General features: G+C 33.0%; 1 protein-coding gene across 1 annotated transcript in view; it reads left to right on the top strand.

The window, feature by feature from the left end:
* The window catches only part of RTTN (rotatin), a 290,369-nt gene that overhangs the window by 56,175 nt on the left and 208,740 nt on the right, over positions 1 to 25,454 (top strand). Inside the window, exons 14-18 of the mRNA XM_074202085.1 lie at positions 919 to 1,045; positions 5,479 to 5,604; positions 6,129 to 6,245; positions 11,442 to 11,581; positions 23,426 to 23,597. Coding sequence (XP_074058186.1) covers positions 919 to 1,045; positions 5,479 to 5,604; positions 6,129 to 6,245; positions 11,442 to 11,581; positions 23,426 to 23,597 — 682 coding nt within the window. The remainder of the gene's footprint in view (positions 1 to 918; positions 1,046 to 5,478; positions 5,605 to 6,128; positions 6,246 to 11,441; positions 11,582 to 23,425; positions 23,598 to 25,454) is intronic.

Here is a 25,454-nt window from a genome sequence, read left to right as displayed (position 1 = left end):
AGCAATTAAGGGATTAGAAACATTGTATAAGGTGAAAGATTTAAAAAAAGCTAAGATTTTTCTGTCCTAGGGGGAAAAAAAAGGTGGAAGGTGCTAAAAGAACAGTGGTACTAGTTGTTTTCTATTTCTATGGCAAATAGAGCAAGAATTAATTTAAATCGCAATAACACAAGGTTTATTTTAGACATGTAGAGATAAAACCGTATTTCTTATTAGTAAGATTTCTCCCTTTTAAACTGTTAGCCCATTAAGTTACCAAATTGGCTAAAGAAGTCAGTGAGTCCATAGTAGGTGTTCAGTAAATTGTCAAGGGTTAGTTGAATGGTTTGGATAGATTAAATTATAGTATTTTATGTAATTGTATTTATGGAGAAAAAAAGAGATGGGAAATTGTGATTTTTTTTTTTGTTCCCTATCATACTTCTTAATTTGTTGCATCACAGTTTTAAACTGAATTAAGATGGTAAAGATAATCCCACTGACCCAAATCTTCTGGAATGATATTTCCTCTCAGCCACTCAACTAATGCAATCTGGTTTAATATTACTTATTAATATTATTTATATATATGTTAAAATACACATCTTGTCTAGGCCTTTTCCCTCTATCTTATACATTTGTATCTCAAAAGGGCAGGCAACTTTTAGCAAAAATGCCTTAGGTGGTACTAGAGATTATTATTAGAGAACTTTTTTTTTCTATTTATCTGTCATCTAATTTTTTTCCCTACTCTTCTTCTACAAGCATATTCCTAGTCATTTTGTCTTTTTTCACTAATTCTCTAGCCTTTTCAGTGATGTTAGCAGCCATTTCTTAGCTCTATAGGTTGCACTTAGACTTAAAAAAGATTGGTTTGTGATAAATCATCCTTAGTATTTTGTATTTATTACTAATTAGCTCATCAACTTATACTTCTAGATGGAAATCTTCAGAGACTAGTCCATTGCTTCAGGAAGAAATTCAAAAGGTATTCCTACGTTTGTTGTCATATCCTTTGCTGCCTGTGAAAGCTGAAAGTTATCGTTGCTGCTTGGAAATTGTTCAGGTTGGAATGAAAATTTATTTTTTTAAAAGAAAAATTATTTGCTATGGCATAACTTAGTTCAATTCAGTTGAACTAAATTCTTAAATGTACCTGATATTTGCCAAACGCTGCTAGTCTACTTGTGATTCAGTGATTATATTCTGTAGGGACATATGCTATGAGAAGATTTTGAGTTGGGTGAGCCTATTGGGGGGATCAGGACGGGCATTGTTTAAGGAGTACCTGAGTTGAGCCTAGAAAAATAGTACAATTTCTCATAAATAGAGTTAGCTTCTCATAATTATAGCTGACATTTGTATAATACTTTAAGATTTCATACTTCTTTCTATACTCACAAGAATCTGAATAGATAGGTGCTTTAAATACTATTATTCCCATTCTTACAAATAAGGAAACAAAGACTCCAAAAGCTTAAGTGATATAACTATTAAGTATCAGATGACTCAAGGCTTCCTCCTAAGATCAGGAGAATATATTCAATGCAAGAATATTGGGACTTGAGATAGCATATGTATAGGTTTGGGATTAGCAGAAGGAGTATAGAGTCAATGAGCAGTTAATTGTCTATTTTCTCTAGAATGTAAAATATGTGGAGGAAAGCAGTTAAAATTTGTGTCTGAAATATTAGTTTGGAAACCGATTTTGGAGGAATTTGTGTCAAGCTAAACATTGTATATTAAGAAATATCCTAGGCAGTTAGAGATCCAGTGAAGACTTCCAATCAAGGGAGTGATATGGTCAGATTTGTGCTTAAAGAATATTTTTTTGATTAGATTTCTGTAGGATAGATTAGAGAGGAGAGACAATGGAAATAGGAAACCATTGTAGTAGTGCAGGAGAGAAAATGAGTGCTTGAACTCTGGTGGACATCATGTGAGTGGAGAGGTTTAATTTGATTTTGTTTCTCTTGATTTTATGAAATTGATTTCATAAATTTCTTAAACTTATTTGAAATTCAAGAACTTAATTCAGTAAGCTTATAAGAACTTTCTTATATAATTTTACCCTTATTGGTTAAAGTACTTTATTAAAGTTTTTACTCTGTAAAGTATTTGTTCTATCATCAAATTAATAGATTTCACTATTACTTAGGAAGAGTTGAATTCTACAAAACTGATTTATCATTGACTTCAGTTTTTTAATTTAGATCTTCAGACATGGGTTTTGTCTTTTTTTTAAATAAAGAAAATAATAAGTGTAATCAAATGTTAGTATTGACCTTGATTCATCATTTCATTAAGGCAGTCTCATTTTACTTTATATTTCTTCCCTTAATGTACTCCAGAACTCTAGATGGGCTGCATTACAGATCCTGCATTTTGCAGGCTGCCCTCATTCCTAGAATTTCCTTCTTTCTCATCTTTGCCTTTCAGAATCCTTATCTTTATTTAAAGTTTAGTTTAAGTGTCACTTCTGTGGCATATCTCTGATCTTCCCACCCATTGCTTCAACTTGCCTTTGTATTCACTTATCTTTGTATATGCCATATTCTGTAAGCTTCTTTCAAACTAGAACTATTGTTTTTTCTTTATTTCCTCAGCATAATTCTTTATACTCAATAGATGCTTAATAAATGTCTTTTGAGTTAAATTGAATTAAACTTGTTAAATTGGAATTGCCTTTGGACTCCAGGTGCTGCCTATTGTACATGGCTAAAAAATTATTATGTGCAAATGTTTTTAAAATTTGTCATTTATTCCTAGCTGACCTTTCATTTTATCAGCTTTTTAAGAAGTCATTCTGCTGACTTCATGTTTTTGGTTGATTCCTGAAGGGCAAGTAAAGAGCTTGAGGTTAAGATTTGTAGAATTAAGATGGTAGAACTGAAAGAAAGCTTAGAGTCATGTATTCTTGACATTTTGCATAGGAGATAAATAAAATCTGGAAAAGTTAAGTAATTTAGTAAGTATGTTTCTAGGGGAAATGTGCCAGGGATCTGTGAATAGCCCCTGTGACATTTTTATCAGTCACTTGGTTAGATGACATGCTTATTAGATTTATATATGATAGAAAGAGGGGAGAGATAGCTTATATGTTGGATGACAGCCAGAATTCAAAAAGATTTTGACAATCCAGAATCTAATAAATCTAATAAATAAATCTAATAAAATATAATTTGATAGGGATAAATGTAAATTCTTGTTGAGAAGTAGACTTCAACCAGGAGGTATGGCTAGATAGGACTCCATCTAGATTTCAAACTCAATATGATTCAATACTATGATATAGCAATCATGAAAGCTAATTCATTTTTTTTTAGACTTCATTCATGGATCCTATTACTATCCAGGACTATGAAGGTGACAGTACTATTATATTCTGTCTTACTTTGATCACAACATTTGAGGAAAAGCATTAGTAAAATAGACTCCAGAGGAAGGTAACAAGGATAATCAAAGACCTTGATATAATGCCTTATGGAGGAAGTGGAGGATAGAAGCTGTGGGGGAGGGGATACTTCATAACTATTCAAATATATGAAAGGATATCAAATTTAGATTGCTTTGCCAGCTCTGAAGGAATAGCTAGAAACAATGGATAGCAGATATAAAGAGGTAGATTTAGACTTACCATAAGGAAAAAACTCCCTAACAGATAAAAACATATGAAATTGAAGTGGGCTGTCCTGTAAGATACTGGGTATTTCCCTGGTAGAGTTCCCTTTTCAGGAATGTTGCAGAGGGAAGTTTTGGTCATATACAAATTGCAGTAGATGACTTCTTAAGATCCCTTCCATTATGACTTTTCTTCTTATGTAACATTTATGAATAGAATCAAGACTAGTACCACATAAACTGTCTTCAACCTACCTTTTTGTCTAGTCACATACTAATTTCTTACATACTCTTCAAAGTGCAGCTACACTGCATTTTTAGAGTTTAGCTACACTACACTTAAGATTCCTTCTCAAGATTTTTTTATGTTTTTTTCTCTGAGACTTTCCTATAAACTATTCATTCTCTTGTTTGAAATGTCTTCTACAACACCATTATTTAGAATCCCTAGTTTCATTCAAAATTCAATTCAAAGCTACTTCATATATGAAGTCTTTCCTTATATATCCAGCTACTAGTCCCTCCCTCCCCTTGCTGAAATTGCCCTGTATTTATTTTGTTATATTTAAGTGTCCACATATTTTATCTCTAATTGAATGTAAACTCCTTGAGGGCAGAGACAGGTTCATTTTGTCTTTGTATCCTCAGTGCCTGGTACTTAGTAGATCCTTAAAGTGATTTTGTATATTGCATAGCTTGTATATTGAAAAATACATATTACTACTATACACAGATTACTAATGATATTTAATACCTAGTATTCAAATTGTTCTATGATATCACTAATTTGGACATTCCTTGCAACACATTAGATTGTAATCCATCTTTTCTTGCTTATCCTTTCTAACTCTTGTCTTTGGTATTCGGTAAAGTTCCCCCCAGAGGCTCCACACACACTATGTTGGAGGTTCTCCTTATTTTCTTTTGATATTTCTGAATCTACAGTGCAGCGCTCTGGCTGTTTCCCTTTGCCAAGTGATCAGATCTTGGTTATATGATTGGTTCATCTTCTTTTCCTATTATACAGATCCTTTATAACATCTTTTATATTCTTCTTTGGAATTCCTCATCTTTGCTGGAGGTTTAACATCCATGCAATGTTTAACACCCATTGTTCTTGTTGTTCTTGATTTTCTTAAATTTTTGGAGGCAATCTCATTCCCTGATGTGGCCATGTAACAGTAATTGTAAAATATTGATATTAAAACAATGAAATTGTATTTTTCTAGGAAGTGTGGGATCATGAAAAGAGCTCTGCAGATTCCTGAAAGCAGTTGATCCAGCTCTTCTTTTGGGGTCAACATTGGGACCCAAATCGTTGTTCACTTGTATTCTATATTGTCCTCAGCAAAACCTCCTAATAGACAAATTCTATTAAAATATATATAAAAATTAGGTAACATTACATTTTAAGACTAAATATGTATTCTGCATTTTGGGTGAGGATCAGGAATGGTTTAAAGGCTGTTTCTGTGGCCCCTCCAAGCACTCTGCTACTTTGCTTTATTTTTACTTTCATCTTATTTCTTAAACAAAATACTCTTAAATAATTAGAATTATTTTAGAATTATTTTATTTATTTATTTATTTAGAATTATTTTAATTATTTACATTTCCTGTATTTCTTTATGTTTATAAATTAATATAAATTAAAACTATATAAGCAGTGATTTAGTGTCTTTGGGATCGTTTTCTGAAGCCTGTTCCCATTATATTAAACTTTAAAATTATTCTACAAAAAGTTTTCATCTAGATTTCTTGTAAAACTAACAAAAAGTTCTGGACTTATTAAAATATAAATAGAGGAAAGTAGGAAATTTTCTTGAAGTTCAATGTTGTTAATCTTATCTTTTTAATATTTTAACAATTCTTTTAAAGCATTGTTTAGGCATCAACACTGTGGCAACCTCAGGGCATTCAATCTGTTATGAAATTAATTTTCTACTTCATCCAAAAGTACTATATGAAATGTGCACATTTGGTCTTCAAGAATCCAAAGATGAGGTATGTTCTAAACTGAACATAATTCTTTTATTCTGAAGATATTGAATTGAAAGAAAAAACTTAAATTTCTAATAATAGCTTAGTGCATTTTATTTTCTATTCAAAAGAAACAACTTTTTGAGCAAACTCAGTAAGTGTTTCACTCAAGGTGTGGGAAATATTTGGAGAATATGCCAATAAAAAAATGTGACATAACATTTAAAAAATCAATTTGGATTGTGAGAGTATAGGTCAGTTGTTTTTTTTTCCCCTCTTTAAGTTTTCATCCAGAAGAGAAAAGATGATCCCTTCATATAAAGGGGAAAGAAATATCCAAACTTTAAAAGTCAAGAATAGAATTAATTGATTAAGAGAAGACATAGTTAAGAATGATATGTGAGAATATTCCATAGTATCAAAATTGTTTTTAGGCATGTTGTTATGAATTTGAATTTTCTTTATTGGCCTAATCTGGGTATATCTAGCTCACCTTGTCAATATTCTATCTCTTTTTCATTGAATTGTTTCATCTTTGTTTTGAGCAGGTGAACTCTGTTGTCAAGAATATTCTGATGTATTTGCTTCAGGGACAACTGATTATGACAACATTGACCTGGAACAAGTTTATTGAATCTCTTTGTCCTGTTATTCCAATTTTGCAGGTACTTTATGCTTTTCTGCTTTTTAAGATACTATTTATCTTGGACTGAGTATGATTGATTTTTAAAGCATTCATGCAAGAAAACTGTCATATTATACTAGAAATTTTCAAAAGGTCAGAAGTCAAGGTATTTAAGAATATGAAATGTGGCAGTAAATCTTGTTTCTGAGAGAAGCTTAAGCAACAATAATTGATTTGTACACATTTTATGTATTCGAGTGGTAGGTGAAAAAGTATACTTGCTGACATTTGAGACATCAATTACTCTACCCAAATCGCTCAGAGTGGTTTAAAAGTTAACATATCCATTAAACAATAAAATCATAAATTCATAGACTCAGAGACCTAGAGCTGGAAGAGATCTCTATTTTTTGAGAGGACGAAACTAAGGTTGAAAAAAATTAGGTGATTTGCCTAGGGTTACATAGCTAGTAAGTGCTTTTGATAAAATTTGGATCCAACTTTTCCTGATTCTAGGTTCAGCACTTTATCCATTATGTCATGAAACCTCTGTCATTAATTTTCTTATTCAGTATAAGAGTTAGGTAATTCAATTAGGTGGTAATGGAATGGCACCATCTGTGCCCTATTAATCTCTGATTTCTATGTCATAGGATGGATATGTCTGCCTTTAGACCTAGAAAACTAGGGGAAGCATATGTTGTCTTAGTTTAAGGGTGGAAGAAGGATCCATAAAATGGAATGTATTGTGCCTTACATCTCATTTTTATTTGTCTTAAGAAGATCACAATTTGTCTTTTGAACATATACTTTCTTATAAGATTACATTATTTTGAATGATCTATGGAGGAAATTTAAGGATTTCATGAATGGTTTAGTCTAATTCATAAAAACTAGTAGTAGGACTGGGTATCTTATTGTACTGTAGGTGATTTGCCCAATTTCCTCACCTTTGTAAATATTATTCCTCTTAAAGAAACTATAGCTCACTATTAATTTTAAATTTTTATTATTATCAACTAATATTTATTGAATACATTTAAGTAGCATGTTATATTCATGACACATTGAATTCTAGCAATCTTCCTGATAGGAGAAAAATTTTTGAGACACTGAATCACATAACTGAAGCTGCTTCTACTACTTCCTAAACAAAGCAAAATAGTCACAGAAATGATTAGTTGTCAAACATAAAAGATACATATATATATATATCAAAACTCATAACTGCATATGGGCAATGCCACAGAGTCTTCTAGGTGCCAGCAAAGGGTCCTCTGTAACCTCCTGACTAGTTGTCTAACCCTCTAAGCTCTATAGGTTTGGAGTTCTAGAACATTCAACTGCTGATTCAGTTGCCCCCTAGAGCTTCTGTTGGCTTGCCAAGGCTTGACCTATGCTGGACTATGCTCCACTCTCACCAAACGAGCTAGACCTTTTTTACTGACCTTCTGAATTGTCTTGGGCTGGAAAGGGTTTTCACCCTATACCTTTTTCCTCTCCTACTTTCCACTTGGTTAAGATAGATTTCTCTACCCAATTGAGTATGAATGTTATTCCCTGTCTGAGCCAATTGTGATGAGAATAAGACTCACCCCCCCCCCCTTCCATTCCACTGGAAAAGCTTTTTCTTGCCTATTTTATGGGAAATAATTACCCCATTCTACCTTTCCTTTACCTTTCTTCCAATATACTCCCCTCTTGCCCATTAACTCCCATCTTTTAAATATGTTTTTCAAATATTTAATATTTCAATATTTATTCAGATGTTTAATATATTATTCAAATTCAATTCCTACCTGTGTCTTCTCTATATATGCTTCTTCTAATTGCCTTAATAAATGAGAAAGTTCATTTGAGTTATCAGTATCATCTTCCCACGCAGGAATATAAACACGTCAGCATCTTTAAGTCCCGTATGATATGCTTTTTCTGTTTTTTTTTTTTTTTATGTTTCACTTGAATCTCGGATTCAAAGATCAGATTTTCTGTGCAGCTTTGGTTGTTTCAGCAGGAAAGTTTGAAAGTTACCTATTTCATTGAATGTCCATCTTTTCCCCTGAAAAAATATACTCAGTTTTGCTGGGTAGTTGATTTATGGTTGTAATCCAAGCTCTTTTGCCTTCTGGAGTATCATATTATAAGTCCTACAATTCCTTAATGTAAAAGCTGCTAAATCTTGTGTTATCCTGACTGTGGCTCCATGATATTTGAAATGTTCCTTTTTGACTACTTGCAATATTTTCCTCCTTGAATTGAGAGTTTTGAAATTTGGCTATAATTTTCCTTGTAGTTTTAATTTTGGTATCTCTTTCAGGAGGTGATCAGTGGCTTCTTCCAATTTCTATTTTACCCTCTGGTTCTAAAATATCAGGACAATTTTCCTTTTCTTTAAAAATGATGTCTAGATTCTTGTTTTGGTCATGGTTTTCAGGTAATAAATTATCTCTCCTGGATCTGTTTTCCAGATCAGTTGTTTTTCCAGTGAGATATTTCAGTTTCTTCTAGTTTTTCATTTTATTTTTTCTTAATTTCTCACAAAGTCATCAGCTTCTCTTAGCTCCATTCTGTAGGAATTATTTTCTTCAGAGAGCTTTTATATCTCCCTTTTCATCTGGTCAATTCTACTTTTTTAAGGCATTCTTTTCCTTATTAGCCTTTTGGGGGGCCACTTGTTCCATTTGGTCCATACTGATTTTTGAGATGTTATTTTTTCAGTATTTTTTTTGTAATTCCTTCACTAAGCTGCTGACTTGATTTTCATAATTTTCTCATCATTCTCATTTCTTTTTCTAATTTTTAATTTATTTCCCCTTACTTGATTTTTTTTCCCTTAGGTTTTTGCAAGGCAAACGGTGTTAAGTGGCTTGCCCAAGGTCACACAGCTAGGTAATTATTAAGTATCTGAGGCTGGATTTGAACTCAGGTACTCCTGACTCCAGGGCTGGTGCTCTATCCACTGCATCACCTAGCTGCCCCCCTTACTTGATTTTCAAAATTTTTTGAACTTTTCCATGTCTTGAGACTAATTCATATTTTTCTTGGAGGCTTTGGATGAAAAAGCTTTTTAATTGTTTTTGTTGTTTTTGGTTGAATTTTTCTTCCTCTGTTGTTTACTCATTTTCCCAGCCTTTGACTGGATTTTAATTCTAAGATGGGGCTCTGCTTCAGGGTGGTGGATATACTGTCCCAAGCTTTTGAGGGTTTTTGCAAAAGTTTTCAGATTTTACCTGCAGTTTTCCAATTCTTCCAAGGTCTTAGGAGAAACTGTGCCTACTCTGCAGGCATGTGCTCTGGTTTGTGGGTGACCACAAATAATCCTTTCTGCCCTGGAACTGTGAGAAGATTTCCTGCTCCACTAAGGCATTAAATTCTGTTGTCTTTCTACACCTTTTCCCGAGACTGGGAGCCCAGACTGCCACCCAGATCTGAATATGGACAAAGCTATAGAGAATCTTGCCTCAGGGATAGCAAAGAGAACTTTTCAATGTCCCTCAGCCCTTTTACCATCCTTGATGTACCTGGAGCCCTTTGAAAGTGGCTCCCTAAATGAGGGGTCAGGTTTGTGCTGCTAATACCTTCATGGGACTGTGTTCCTTTCTCTTGACATGGCAGAATTTTTCTACTGATCTTCCAAGTTATCCTTGGCAATACCTGGACTGCAAGGTCTGGAAACCACCATTGACCCAGGTGTCCTGCAATCTGTTCCTGGATGACTGGAGCAGGTTCCTTCCAGGACAGCCAAGGCTGCACTGTGGGTCCTTTCTAACCCTGGTGTAATAGACCCTTCCTGTGGAACTTACAAATTCACTTGTGCTGCAAAATTGTTTTACTCAGTCTTTGTGAGTTCTGCCACTCTAGAATTTGGTTAGATTCATTATTTAAAGTTATTTGGAGTGGTTTGAGGGAGAGTTCTGGAAAATCCTATCTTATTGCTACCATCTTGCCTAATTCATAACTTCTGAGCTAAATTGATCTACCAACTCCAGTTTCCTTTGTAGCTGGGACCACAAATCCTCTTTACAACACTCCGGAGTAAATTATTTTTCAGTCTGTACCTACCTAAATCATTCTCTACCTCAAAAGACAGTCCACTTCATTCCGTTTTTACACAATTTACTTCAAAATAAGGAAATTGTTCCTTTCATTGAACCAAAATCTACCTTTCTACAACTTCCTATGAGACTATATTTATGAGACCAATTAAATAAAATTCTCCTTTCAAAGGAAAACTCTTGAAATATCTAAAGATATGGATCATTTTTCACCTGTTTTCTCAATTTAATGAATCTTTATGCCATATTTTGTAGTTTACAAAAGTTTACATCTTTTTTTATTTTTTGCTCTTTGTAAGGTTCTATGCTTTGTGTAATGAAGAATGGCAGAAATATTAATTTAAAAACAATCTCAGATCTAAACAAATAGTAAATATACCTCATGGGAAAAATGCTAGATACCCTAAAATTACCCTAATATACTGAAAGAATTTGCTGAATGGATTTTCCTTTACCTGGCCATACATAATTCTGCACATGTTATCAGAACATTTCATATCTACATTATTCAGATTACCCTGTGGCAACAGGAATGATAGCTGATCTAGTCAGCAATTTAGTATAAATTTAGTATAAAATAGCCTCATGACTAGTGTTCAAATATTTAAGTATCTTTTCCAGTATTTTGTTATAACCTAATAGACTAGAAATTATTGATATTACTCCCAAAGTAAGCTATTTTCAATCTGTTTTCAAAAAATTCAGGCTTTGTATATTTTGCCCATTTAATACATAAATTTAGTGAAAACCTCCTGATCTTAAGTATATTAGGGAAAATGAAAATGTCTACTTTTTTCCTCCACATTCAAGATTATTCCGTAAAAAACTTATAAGCAATTTGAAAGGCAAATCAATTTTTATTTCCTTTTTTAATATATATATATATATATATATATATATATATATATATATATATATATATATATTTTGATTTTATTTATTGAAAGCAATGGGGTTAACAACTAGACTAACAACTAGTCTGAGGTCGGATTTGATTTCAGGTCCTAACTCCAGGACCCATGCTCTGTCCACTGCACCACCTAGCTGCCTCTCAGTTTTTATTTTCAATTACATTAATATAATTTAAAAAATTTTTATAATAGTTTTTGGAGAATTTATGTTTAAAAATTATGACTATTTCTAAACTATAAAAAATCCCTTTTACTTTAAAATTGTTTTAGGGTTATGCAGACACAGAAGATACCTTAGGAAAGTGCATTCTCATTCTGAGTGACACAAATCCTGAGGGAGGAGATGGTATTCTCCCAGAAACTTCCAGATTAAAGTCCATATTTCGGCTCTTGCTATTGAAAAAGCAATCGTAAGTTAAACAATTTTTAAGTATTTCTAACTAATTTATTTAAGTCCTAGAAATAAGCACTTTTCTATTAATCTTTTGGTTGTTTGTAATTTTTATTCTTCTAAAGGATGATTTTTCCCTGATTTACATATAGGTGATGAAGAGATAGACTTTTGTAACAGAGCACTTGAAATCATTAAAAGAATTATCTGAATTCCTGAATGCTCTTTAGCTTAGACTCCTTTTTCTACTTAATACTTAAATAGTTTTCTATTTCTAACTAAACCTAGTTAATCTCTTCATGGACTGAGATTGATTTTATAAGTTCAAAAATATAGATAGTTTCTAACTATATTAAGAACCAAACAAATATATAAAGGAATAGCTTCCTTCATTATACCTAGAGAAGAACAATGATAATAAGATAATGCTGCTTTTAATGATTTTTTTTGGATTGTTTCAGATGCATTTTCCTGTTATCCTTAATTATACCTGCCTTTTTAAAAAAAGTACATTGTTTTATAGTATTGAAAGCATCACTGTGTTTATTTTTCAAGAAACAAATGATTATTTTGGTGAGCATCAGAGACATAATAGGATAATAAGATATTATTGGAGAATAGGAAATTGCATTTATATGAAGCATTAATCTTTTCAGAATTTGTGTGTTTGTTATTTCATTTGCTGTACATATTTTGAAAGGTTTCTCATACTTTTAGTATCTTTTTTGGCTACCAATGTTATATTTCATTTTTCTGTTATTTCTTATCCTGATTAAGTAATTCATCTAGTCTTTTGTGTCCTTGAATGTTGTGCTTTTTTATTACCTTTGTTTCAGGAAATCATCACTGGTAACTTGCTCCAACCAACTTAAATCCTAGAAATAAGCATTTTTTCTATTAATCTTTTGGTCATTTGTAACTTTTACTCTTCTAAAGGACAATTCTTCCCTGATTCACACATTGATGATGAAGACAAAGACTTTTTTAACAAAGCATTTGGGATCATTAAATGAATTATTTGGATTCTTGAAAGCCATTTAGCTTAGTCTCCTCCTTCTATTTAATTCTATGCCCAGTTTGTTATCTATCTGCAGGATTAATGTAATATCATACATAGATTTTTATCCGTGACTTGAGATGAATGCACAAAGAGCATTACTATCAGATTTTAGCAATCTAGAAGGCATAGCTAAAATATGAATCTATAGAGCCTGGTGGCTACAAAGAATTCAAATTTAAAAAAAAATCATAGACTAGAATATTCAGTTATTAGCAATAGTAGCTTAAGAAGAGCATTGGCAAACTGGACTTTGCCTTGGAGATGACAATAATGGTATTATAGAAATATTTTTCAGACTGTCTAGATGGAAAAATGATAAGACAGATGAGGAGGTCAGGAACAAACCTGGAACAGAGGCATGGTATAATATTGATAGGAGATGACCTTCTCCAGGCAAAAGAAATTTTGACATAATTTTCCATAAGCCCTCATGACTGACACAATCAAAGCCTTGATTAGATCTACAAATGTTGTATACAGACTTCTGTTCTGCTCCTGGATTTTTCCTGGAGTTGTACAGAAAACGCCATATCAATTGTTCCTTGACCTTTCTGAAGCCACACTGGTTCTCTGGTACATGACTATCTTCTAGACAAAGGATTAGCCTATTAAGAAGGACTTTGGCAAGAATCTGGCAAGCGAAGACAGGACAATTTATTCCCATTATCTTTATCATAGAGTTGGACAGTGGAAGCATCCTTAAACTTCTCAGGGAATAACCTCTTCATGGAAAACTTCAGTCAGCTTTTTTATGATTAATGCACCCCCTTCCTTATAAATTTTCATTGGAATAGAATCAGTACCAGGTACTTTGACACTTGAGAGAAGCCTAATGTCATTCAAAATCTCTTTAGTTGGAACTTCAGTTAGAATGAATTCACTTCAACTTAGCTTCCATGTTGATGGATGACATTCTGTTAAGAACACTAAGGAAGCCCATCTCTCTAGGATTGTGTTCCTTTCACTAATCAATGTGGCTCTATCATCCCTGAGTAGTTGAGATACATCATATGTCTTTATCCTAATCAGTAGCTTTCAGTGTGTCATAAAATCACTTTTGATTATTCCTGAATTTTAAAATTTCATCTGTTTTCTTACTGAACCAAGGATCCTGCATCTCTCTAAGCTTCACTTACAAGGCAGTGTGGTTAAGTGACTTGTCCAAGGTTACACGATTAGGTAATTATTCATTGTCTGAAGCCAGATTTGAGCTCTGGTCCTCCTGATTCCAGGGTCAGTGTTCTATTCATTGTGTCACCTAGCTGCCCCTGCACTTTACTTTTGATGGAATTAAATGCTGCCTTCTTAGAAATGGATGAACTGTCATCTGTTGGCAATCCTGTGGAGTTCTTGGTTTTCATTTAGCAGTTTCTATATTTCCCCCATCATTTTATTCAAACCAGTCTTGATGTTTGCAAATGTTCTGACCTAGATGAGCAAATGCAATACTGTAGCCCAAATCTCTGAAAACTGTCCATTCCTTTTATTTCCATTGTTCCCAGCTTTCCTCCAAGTTAGCAGCAAATTTTTCCAGCTCAGAGGACTCTAATCTCTTGACACTAATCCTTCTGAGAGTTGTTTTGCCTTGGGGCCACTGCTTAGGTTCATTGTGAATATTTAGCTTGGAGGAGATGAACCTAGATCTTTAGTCTAGCACTCTACACCACACATTGGCAGTGTCTCTTCTCCTTACAATCACATAGTCTATTAGATACCAGTGTTTTCTGCAAGGGTGTATCCAGGAAGTTTTATTTGCATTTAGGTAAATGGAAGACAGTGTGGTAAGAAGTTCATGAGATGCACAAGTGTTCGATAGTAAGTGACCTCTCCTGTTGCTCTTTCCATTTCCATTCCTCCTAAAGACTACCTACTATGTCCAATGGTCTGAGCCTATTTTAGCATTGAAGTTGCCCAAAATTATAAGCTTGTGTTCTTTTGGTACATTGATGATAAGGGTCTCTCTTGAAATTTTTCTTTGATCTAATCAAGGTTCATCTTGTGGGCACATAGGCACAGATGATTGTGACATGGGGTTTTTCTGCAATTGTCAATCACATTGTCATGAACCTGTGGTCTGCTTCTTTTGATAGGCATGCACACTTGATCCTACCCAGCTTCATCTCACTCCCCTTCATTGTAACAACTCCAGAAAAATGTGTATTCAGTTCCAACTTCAGTAAACTGACCTTCATTTTCAGGCTTGTTTCACTTATTTTGATATGATACTTGTTGAATTCTCTTGCAACAAGTTATTTGTCTTTTAGGTCTGTTGGATCTTGTTTTGTCTATGAGTAGATGCACATTCCATGAACCATTGATGAGTGGAATCATATTTCAAGAAGTTTTTGTACATCTTTTTTTTTGTGTTTCAACTGCAGGATGGGATCTCTGCCTGCCACAGTGTGTGGGATAAGAATCCACTTAAAAAAATATAGGGACTCTTCTGAGCAAAAAGGAAAGTTTATTTTGACTTTTCTCAAGAAAAGAGCATCCCCAAGTCTCACAAAGGTAGTGAAGATCAAGGAGCTGCCCTGGGGTGACCATCAAGCAAGATTATATGGCCTAGCACTATTCCCCCCTCCCTAGCCACCTCTCTTCCAACTTGATTGGTTGTTTTTCAGAGTTACAATCTTTACATGAAAAGTCTACCTAACAACAAGAAGAATAAAAGGTTTTCATATAATATTACCTCACCATTAAGATGGTGAGGGTATCAGAAGAAGACTTCTAATGATCTTCTACTGAATGAATTAATATCTGAGTATGCAAGGTCTTCTTAGTTTAGCATTTATCAAACAAGAGAAGGCAGGCTACTGTCTATTATCAAACAGGTGGCTAACTAAGACTGCAAGTTCTCTTCTCTGGAAGTTTTCCACTATTTACCTCCCTAACAGAATCAGTGCAAGGTCTTTCTGGAAATAGTTCACTGTTTCACTCCCTAGCAGAATCGGGAGTGTGTCTGACTGGGAATACAAGACCTCTCTCCCTCTTCTAAGAATAGTCTAAGGGTAATAGTTTAATGATTTTTAACCCTGAGAGGACTTCACTAAGAATATTAACTCTTAAGAGGGAATATTCTACTCAATAGTAATTAGGCCAGGGTTGAGTAAGCATAGTTTTGGGGGCTTCTTTTCTAGTCCCTTTCTCATACCAGGATATAAGCAGTATGATCTTTAAGAGGCCACTCATGTACCCAGGGGGCTGTCGAATTCCACTGCTGCTTCCAGTGAGGTGACAGTTGTATGACCTGGATGGCTGATGTGCAGGGTTATGATCTAGGCTTCCAGTGTTTCTGCATCTGCTACTTTGTCACTTGCCAGTTACTATAAGATTTTGAGATAGGAATGTTAAAATGGTATGGGTTGTGTCTTTTGGTTCATGTGTAAATTGGATTTTTAAGTGTGGTCAAGTTGCATGAAATCATCAGTTTCACCCTCTCTTCTAAAGTTATCACAGTCCATTGGCAAGACAGAGTCAAGATAACTGGTGATGCTTCTCAATGCAGTGAATGACTTTGGCATCTTTGATGTCTAAGTGCTCCAAAGCGCCTGCTTCAACTGCTTTTATGTCTGTTGGAATGAATTGTTCCTATATACACATTCCACCAAGGGAAATCTTGACATTTGGGGTTGTTACTTCCCTAATTCATCAATGGGTTTTAGGCCCCCTTGGTTGTCCTCAACTTGGTTTAGCCTGGCTTTTGAAATAGTTTACCCTATTGAAATAGGGTGTGGCTGTTATGCATGTTATAGCTCCTTGGAGCCACCAGTGAGACTGGTGACTCAAGTAGACATCAAAGATGAAAAGCAGTCCTCATTCCAGAGGAATTAATCTTCCTTGAATACATCCTGCACCCCCCCCAAAGTAAAAATTATGGGAATTTTGGGGGAAATGACCATGCCATCTTGGAGTTTGTGATAGAGAGGGGAAAAGTCAGAAATAGTATGATTGGATCTTAGTTTTTAGGAGACAAGATTTCAGAGGGTTCCTAGTATGGTTAGGTAAGATCACAAGAACTGAGAATGTGCCTTCAGAATTTCTTTTTTCTTTTCAGAATTTCTCAAAGAAACAATTCTGAAAAGGAGGAAAAAGGTGAATTTTTTTTAATAAACTGATGGTGATATATAAGACACTTAGCAACCAACTTTTATTTTTAAAAGATATAGAGAAATGTGGAGTCAAGGTGGTTAGATGGGATGGTAGAAAAAATTCTCCTTGGTAATATTAAATAAACTTTCCAGTTTAACCATATATTTGTCTATTGAAAGACCTTGCATATTTGATTGCCAGTCTACTGTAAATAATCTTTTTTTAATTTTTAATTTATTTTTTAGGGGTTTTTTTGCAAGGCAAATGGGGTTAAGTGGCTTGCCCAAGGCCACACAGCTAGTTAATTATTAAGTGTCTTGAGACCAGATTTGAACCCAGGTACTCCCGACTCCAGGGCCGGTGCTTTATCCACTGCGCCACCTAGCCGCCCCTACTGTAAATAATCTTTAAAAGATTATGAAGACTAGCATAGGTACTGCAGGATTGGGAAAAAAAGGAAAAGATTATTCTGGTTTGCAGGAAGAAAATGAAGTTTGAAGATCTTGTCCATTAATTGTAATTTTGATTCTAGGCAAAATTCCAGTTAAGTTAAAGTCCGGAAAAGAAAGCAAGTGATCATAGAGAGTTAAGTTAATGTTACTTTTATTTTCATTAAAATGCATATATATATATATATTCATATGTACATATATATATATATATATATATATATATATATATATAATTCCTAACCCATTCCAATTTTATATTTTTAACATTCTCTTCCAAAAATTTTGAGCTCCAAATTTTCTTTTTCCCTCTAGCTTCTCTCCTACCCATTGAAAAGGCAAGCAATTTGATACCCATTATACTTACTAAATCATGCAAATCCTATGTTCATTTTAACAATGTTGCCAAAGAAAAACCAAGAAAAAGAAAGTTTAAAAAAAGCTTTAATTTTCCTTCTGAATTTGGGCATCATCATACTTTAGTAATTATTTTCTATCATTGTGACTGATCAGAATAGCTAAGTTTTTCATAGTTGATTTTTGTTATAATAGTGTTGTTACTATATATGATGTTCTTCATTTTGCATCAGTTTATAAAACTTTTTTTCAGATTTTTCTGAACCCAGCCTCCTTGACATTTGTTAGTTATAAAATGATACCTGAGAACTGTTTTGATAAGATTTTCTTTTATTACTAGTGATTTGGAATGGTCTTTCATGTCATTGCTTATATTTTACAATTTTTTGTTCGAAAACTATTCCTATTCTTTAACTGGGTAATGACTTTTGGTCTTAAGTATTTGTGTTCATTCACTGATTATCTTGTGTATCAGACTATCATTAGAGGTATCTAATGCTATTATTTTCCTCTCATTTGATAACTTTCTTATCCTAGTTTCGTTGATTTCTGTTAATGCAATTTTTTCAAAATTTCATATTCTTAAAGCAAATTTAGATGAATATAGACTATGTGATGGTACAGTTTGATTGGTTTAGTTCTGATTAAATTGCTAGACCCAAAGCATGAACTATGATGGGTAGAGGACTGGAGGGTAGAACAGAAAACTCCCCAAAACCTCCATGTGAAGAGGGATCAGAAGTTCAGCCAATGATTTCATTTCCCATCAGCTGCATTCTTTAGATTTTACTTTATTTTTACCTATCTTTTGCATTTTGCATGTATTATTTTGTGTTTTTATTATTTGTGTTCAATTGATGTTAAAGAAAAGGTGAGCATTTTTTCCAAGGACAATGTTAGGGTAATTAAAAAGTGTAAAAAATAGTGTAAAGATAATAAAAAAATTGTATCCAACATTTTTTTCCTTCTTTTTATTTAATTCTTCATCAGATCATTGCCAGTTATGTCAGCACAAAGATATATACAGTAATGTACCAGCTCCAAATTTTGTTCCTATTGAAAACATCTCTTTACATAGTCTGTATATTCAGTATTCTACATCCACTTCATTTTTCTTCAGAAGTACTAACTTAGCCTGTATTTCTTAAATGATTATAGATCTTATTTTGGAGACTGCTGGTTTTTGAGGGTTTAGTGCAATCATTATAATGTTATCTGCAAATAAGATCATCTGGAGGATCTACAATCTATGGACATTTGTACTTTGTCCTAGACCTCCTCTGCAATAATGCTTATTAATATAAGCAAGAATATATTTTTGTATGCCATTGAATCCTAAGACTAGAGGATTAGATCTAGAAGAACCCTTAGAAATCATCTAAACTAATTCACAAGATAATAAGTGTAATGAGGACTTACCTGATAGAAAAGAAAGTGAAGAAGTTTAATGAACACCTTACCTGTTTCATATCTAGATTGTCAGGGACAAGAACTTTTCCTAATGCATTTACAAACTAGATTTTCTGGAGGATAGAAAGCTTGGCAGTGTTGCAGGAAGACATGGGTTATCTAGCCTTAAACATTTACTCAATCTTTGACTGATTGGAAAAGTGACTTAATTATGGTTCTTCCTGGTGCTGACCTAGGCTGTCCATTTCTCTTACCATGATGGTGTAAGTCAGTCTCATTAAAATAGCTTTTAAAGTGATTAGAACATTAGCAGTATGGAGAAACAAGGTGAAAATGAATAAAACTATAATGCAGCTACTCCAAAATGAATATTTCAATCTAAACTTTTTTTTCTTCTTAGATATGTTTTCTTTTTATATCAGTTATATTTCCCAGATCCTTCTTCCCTCTCTTTTTTTCGTACAATTATTCTTTATTCAAAGAACTAAAAAAAGAAGGAAACAAACATGTGGTTCAGCCCTACTAACCAATATAACAAAGTTGTCACATTATGTGCAGGATCCTCTATCTGGAAAGGAGAGGTTTAGGGTCGTTGCTTTCTCATTTTTCTTCTTTGAGACCAAAGATTTTTAATTAGAATTTCATAGCATTCAGTTTATTATTTTATTGTTCTTTCCTTTTACATTATTGTGTATATTTTCTTGTATCTTTTTCACTTTTCATCAGTTCATAAAAATCTATGCTTCTTTGAATTCACCTTGTTTCTTAGAATACAATAATATTTCATTCCATTTGTGTACCATAACTACTTTAATTTGTTCCTCAGGCAATTGACATTGACTTTATTTCTAATTCTTAGTTATTTCAAAAGTGCTACAATAAGTATTTTTGCATGGGAAGAGTCCTTTCTTTTGGCTATGTGCCCAATAGCAGAATCTCTGGTCCAAGAATATATACATATTACTAACTTTCTTCTTATAATTACAAATTGATTTCCAGAATACTTGGACTGTTTCACAGCTCTACGAGAAATGCATTTGTGTCTTTCTTAGTAAAAATCACTCTAGCATTAATTATTTTGTATTTTTTTTTTTGTCTTTTTTTATCCTTGCCAATTTTCTGACTGAGAGGTAACAATGTTAAGTTGGATGTTCATTTCTCTTATTGTTAGTGATTTGGAGCTTCCTTTCATATGATTGTTAATAGTTTGTAATTCCTTTGAGAACTGTTTATATTCTTTGACTACTTACATACTGGAGAATGGTTTTGATAAAAGTTTTTCTGTGAATTATGTACATATCTTGAATATTAGGCCCTTATCAGAATATATATTTTGTACAAATATATATTTGATCCAAAGGATCCAGATAAATTTTTTCTGTTGAATATTTCACTTTTCATTTTATTTTGCATCAATTTCATTATTTTTCACTTAATCAAAATTATCTTTTTTAATAACCTCTGTCTCTTATTTGGTTAAGATTTCATTCCCTCATCATAACTTTGAAGCATACCTGATGTCTTCTGCATTTGTTTGGTGTATTCTTAATATTCTGGTCATGCATCCATTTTAAGTTTTATAATATTTTAATAGTCTTTTCTGCATTAACTAATGTTAAATTGGTTTATAATAGAGTATGGTACATTTTGCTCCTCTGGGACATTTATGAATACTGGGAAAGAGAATGGTAACTAAATGTCAACTTTAATGATACTGCAATAAAATTCTAGTTTTATAAAGCACTTCTATGAAAATGTTGATTTTGGGAAACATAAGCTGCTTCTTGGTAAAGAATTATACCTGGTAGAATGTATGATCCCCAAGGGCTATCTCATTTTTGTATTCCTAGTGCCTAATACTAGCACATAGTAGTTACCTAATAAATATTGATTCATTATGGATCAAAGTGTGTTATCATTCATATTTATTGATTCCTATGTGGAATCAACACTTTTTCAGGGATTGATGTATAAGGGAAGGAATGACCCTACCCCTCTTCCAGTTGCCAGTATGTATGCATACAGGATTCTGGCCCAGTTTTTGTTCAGAAAATGTATTTATTTAGAATCTCCTGGTTCTCACTCATTTTATAGAGAAAAGAGTTTGACCTCAGGCACTGACTAGCCTTGTGAACCTGGGAAAGTCTTTTAACCCTGGTTGCTTCAGTTTCTCATCTGCAAAATGAACTGTATTAAAAAATAGCAAGCCAACCCAGTATCTTTGTCAAGAAAACCCCAAATGATCACAAAGAGTCGAACCTGATTGAAAAATGATCCAGCAACAATTGACCCAACATTATATAAGATTATCCTATAAATTATAAATAATCTTACTCTCATATAACATGTAAACCCACTCTAATTTTTCACAGTCTATAGGTCATTGAGGAATGGAGTATGAATCTGTTTGGTCCTTAATTTCCAAATTACTGGGAATTTAGTTGTTAAATCTGATGTTAATCTCTATGTTTCAATTCAGTTAAGTACAATTTCAGATTGTATCCCACCCAAGTCTTTTAGCCTGGTATTCTTTTCTGTTTGCTTCTATTAATCCATTATGGAAGATATACTCAATGCGCTAAAGTTCTTACAGGATTCCATGAGTACCAGAATGACATTAGGGGACATTTAGGTGACACAAGGTAGAGAGCAGAACTTTAAGTAAGGACAACCTATGTTTGAATCCTCCCTTAGATACTTAATAATAGTGTGATCGCAGACAAGTTATTTAACCTTTATATGCCTCGATTTCCTCATGTGAAAATAGGGTTAAGAATAGGATTATTGTGAGGATCATATATAAAGTATTTTAAAAACTTCAAAACTCTAATTGCTATCATTTTTATTACCAATTCTCATTTCTAGCTTTGCTATATCCAGCCTACTTCCTAATAATAATAATAATAATAATAATAATAATAATAATAATAATAATAATTTATCAATTTGTTTATTTGTTCCTATTTCTTTTATGTAGTGTTCTTACACAAGCCATATATTTTTCCATTGATCTTTGGGTCACTCACGATTTTAATTTTAAATACAATTTGTGCTGTTCTGTAATTTTTAGCTATATAATTTCACCAGAAAAATAGTTAAAATCATTTTTTTTGTATGTGTTGGGACACTGCTAGGGATTTTTAAAATCACTGCATAATTTCTCAAATGCATTTGTTTGATTCCTTTTTTTTTTATTATTCAGTTCTGAAGTCAACTTAATTGTTCATCTGTGGTACCTGAATGAATTAGGATCATTCACCAAAGCAGTTGCAATGAGGACTCTTTGTTCCAGTTTCAGGGATTTTAAAATGAAGAGACATAATCAGTTTTTCAATCAATTTTAATTTCTTCATTTGGCAGCAAATGCTTCTCCAAAGGATTGAGTTTGTGGTAACCTGGCATCTGTCCTAGAGAGGAATAGGAAAAAAGCCTTTGCACAAAACATTTTTCCAAAGGAGATTAGTTAAAGAACACTTGTTAGAACTAGTGGAGAAAGAAGAGGGTGGTGCCATATTCCTTGAAATCTATATCCAGTTCAGGCTATTGGAGTGGTAGTCCCTTCAATATATGCTTTATTGGCTTTCCCTTTATTATATATGTAACATTTATTTATCCAATGTGCATTTTATATACTTTCTCTTTTGAGGATAATGGGGAACTAGGTGATAACTATTGCTGCTATTACTGCTATTTTTAGAACTATGATTAGAGATCTTTGAACACTAATTATTTGAGGTTATAGGGTTAGAAAGTGAAAATACCCTCATTCAAATTGGCCAACAAAGTGAATGTAGAAGAGAGCTCTTTTATGATCTTAGGTGTGATGGCATCATTTAGCCCAGTTTGATGCTGAGCTGTAGAGTTGGAAAAAAAGGGCTAAGCTTTGCTTAGATGTAGAAGTGAAATAAAAAGAAAATAGAAAGAATAAAACTGCCTTGCTAGACTGCCAATTTTAATTTACCTGGACCTCTTGGGAGAAGGTTTCCTTACATAGGTCTTGTCAAGTGAAGATCAAAGACCTTATGGAGGCACTTAAGATTTTTTTTCCCCTTGGCATTTTAGATAAGAATTCTAACTGACATCTTGATTGGAGGGGACAATAAATTTCTAATACTCAAAGATCCTAACAATGAGAGAAAGATATTAATTATTAATGTGGTTATGTTTATATGTACCTACATATTTCCTAGCAAGCAATATCAGTTCATCTACATTCACCTGGGGAAAAAAATGGCACTTGTAATTACACAATTCTAAGAAGGAAACATATCCTCATATGCATAATAAGAAAGGTCATAGAAACTACAAACCCAACATAGTTGTAATTTAATAGTCACTGTTCAAGATAAGTATACTGAAGCTCTTCTAACTGTGTGTTATAATCTGGAAAATAGATACCTTTATGTAAATGTTAATGCTTTATAATTGTGATATTGTATGTTAAATATATTATTTTGGGTAGAAAACTCATGTTTATAATAATATTTTGTGTCCTTAGTGTACGTGACAAGGCATTAAAACTCTTAGCATTTCAATTAATAAATGAAGAAGGGAGAAGCACAAAGCGTCCTGTCATAGATGCTAATTTTCTATCTAAAATCGCCAACTTATTTATCGTGGAAAAACCTATTGATCTCAAATTGGATGACACGAGACAACCCATTATCAAGGTGAAACAAATATCATATTTGTTAGCTTTTTATTATGTAAATTGGAGGAAAGTTATTCATGACATATTTTAAATTGCAGACTGGTTAGATAGCATTTTGTGTTTCCTTTCCATGGGTCTTCATTCGATATGCCCAAATTAATCTTAAGCAGATCAGAACTTGAAAGGTAAATCTGAAAAAGTTATTTAATGCATCCTGAAAATTCTTGTTATGTTATTTATTATAGATCAAAAATCACTTCATTTCAGGAAATCAATATTAATTCTATTTTTTCCAACTTAATTTTCCATGATTATCTACTCTATATTCCTATAGTTAAAATACAGAGAAGAATATTTTGTTTTTAACATGATTTTATTGACTGTAGCATATGTGCATGAAGTTAGGAATGGATATCATAGCTATGTTTTATTTTTCATTCTACTTGGCATTCCATACCTTTAAGAGAGTTTCAATGCTTTCCAGTTTATATAAATTATTGGTAGTTAGATTAAAGACCACTAAATCAGATGTAAATTTAGCTGTTCATTGTGGACAGTATGCTAGGGAATTTACTGGGGTCACTTAGATGAATAAGATGTGGTACTTATAATCTGGAAAATCTATGGGAATTCTCATTTCATTCAAGATTCCTATTTGCTTTAATCAAGAACTGACTGGGATGGCTAGATGGCACAATGGATAGAGCACGGGCCCTAGAGTCAGAAGTACCTGAGTTCAAATCAGGCCTCAGACACTTAATTATCTAGCTGTGTGGCCTTGGGCAAGCCACTTAACCCCATTTGCCTTGCAAAAACCTTAAAAAAAATCAAGAACTGACAACAGAATGTTGTCATTTAGACTAAGGGAAAGCAAATGAATATGCTTACAGAAAATAAAATAACTAATTGGTAATTGCTGTGTACAAATTTTGTTTTATCACGTTGGCTATCACTTTTTAAAATGCGTAATCAATTCTTTCAATTTATATTATTTCACTTTTTGGACTCTGTAAAAGTGAAGAATAGCTAATAATTATCCATCATTTCATATTATAGTGATATGTTAATAATTTTTGCAGAATGGATAGTATGTTGATATTTTATATTAATTTTCTTTCAAATTAATATTTCAAAACCAGAATCCAAATACATAGCCCATTTGTATCATATGCCCAAATTTGCTCACCTAAGATACTTATGGATATATTCAATTGAAGAACTTGACCATTAGGTTTTATCAATGTAAAGCTAGTTTAAACATATTTTAAGAGGATAATTTGATTTTGAGATAGTGAGTATAATTTTGTTCTTTGAAATTACCTAAATATACTTGGTTTCATTTTAACTTTATATTATTTCTTATGTCTTGTCAGCTAGCTATTTTGGATAGAGAATCGTTCTAATGAGATCAGGTTTGTTGGGCATTTACATGAACCTGTTAACTTTTCAGAGAAGATCATTTGCTATATGATTATAGACTATATTTCTAAAAAACCTTACTAGTGTGACCTCTCAGTCTCAAGAGATTCTAGGAGAAATGATAGAGCTTAGTAAGATAAGTGCTCTATAAACCATTCTTTTTATTATTTGTTTTTTTGTTTGTTTTTTAGGTTATAAAATTATTATAAAATCCCAAAATCAACCAACAAACAAATCAAATCAAATAAATAATCCCTCATTTCTTTCAAAGCTCATAATCAAACATCACTTTTGCAAATGGGGTTAAGTGGCTTGCCCAAGGCCACACAGCTAGGTAATTATTAAGTGTCTGAGACTGGATTTGAACCCAGGTATTCCTGACTCCAGGGCCGGTGCTTTATCCACTACGCCACCTAGCTGCCCCTCCATAAACCATTCTTAAAGGCAGCAGAGTACA

This window comes from Macrotis lagotis, chromosome X (genome assembly GCF_037893015.1).
Source record: "Macrotis lagotis isolate mMagLag1 chromosome X, bilby.v1.9.chrom.fasta, whole genome shotgun sequence".
Lineage (NCBI taxonomy): Eukaryota > Metazoa > Chordata > Mammalia > Peramelemorphia > Peramelidae > Macrotis > Macrotis lagotis.
The sequence above is the reverse complement of the archived record's forward strand: the minus strand, read 5'-3'. Positions and strand labels throughout refer to the sequence as shown.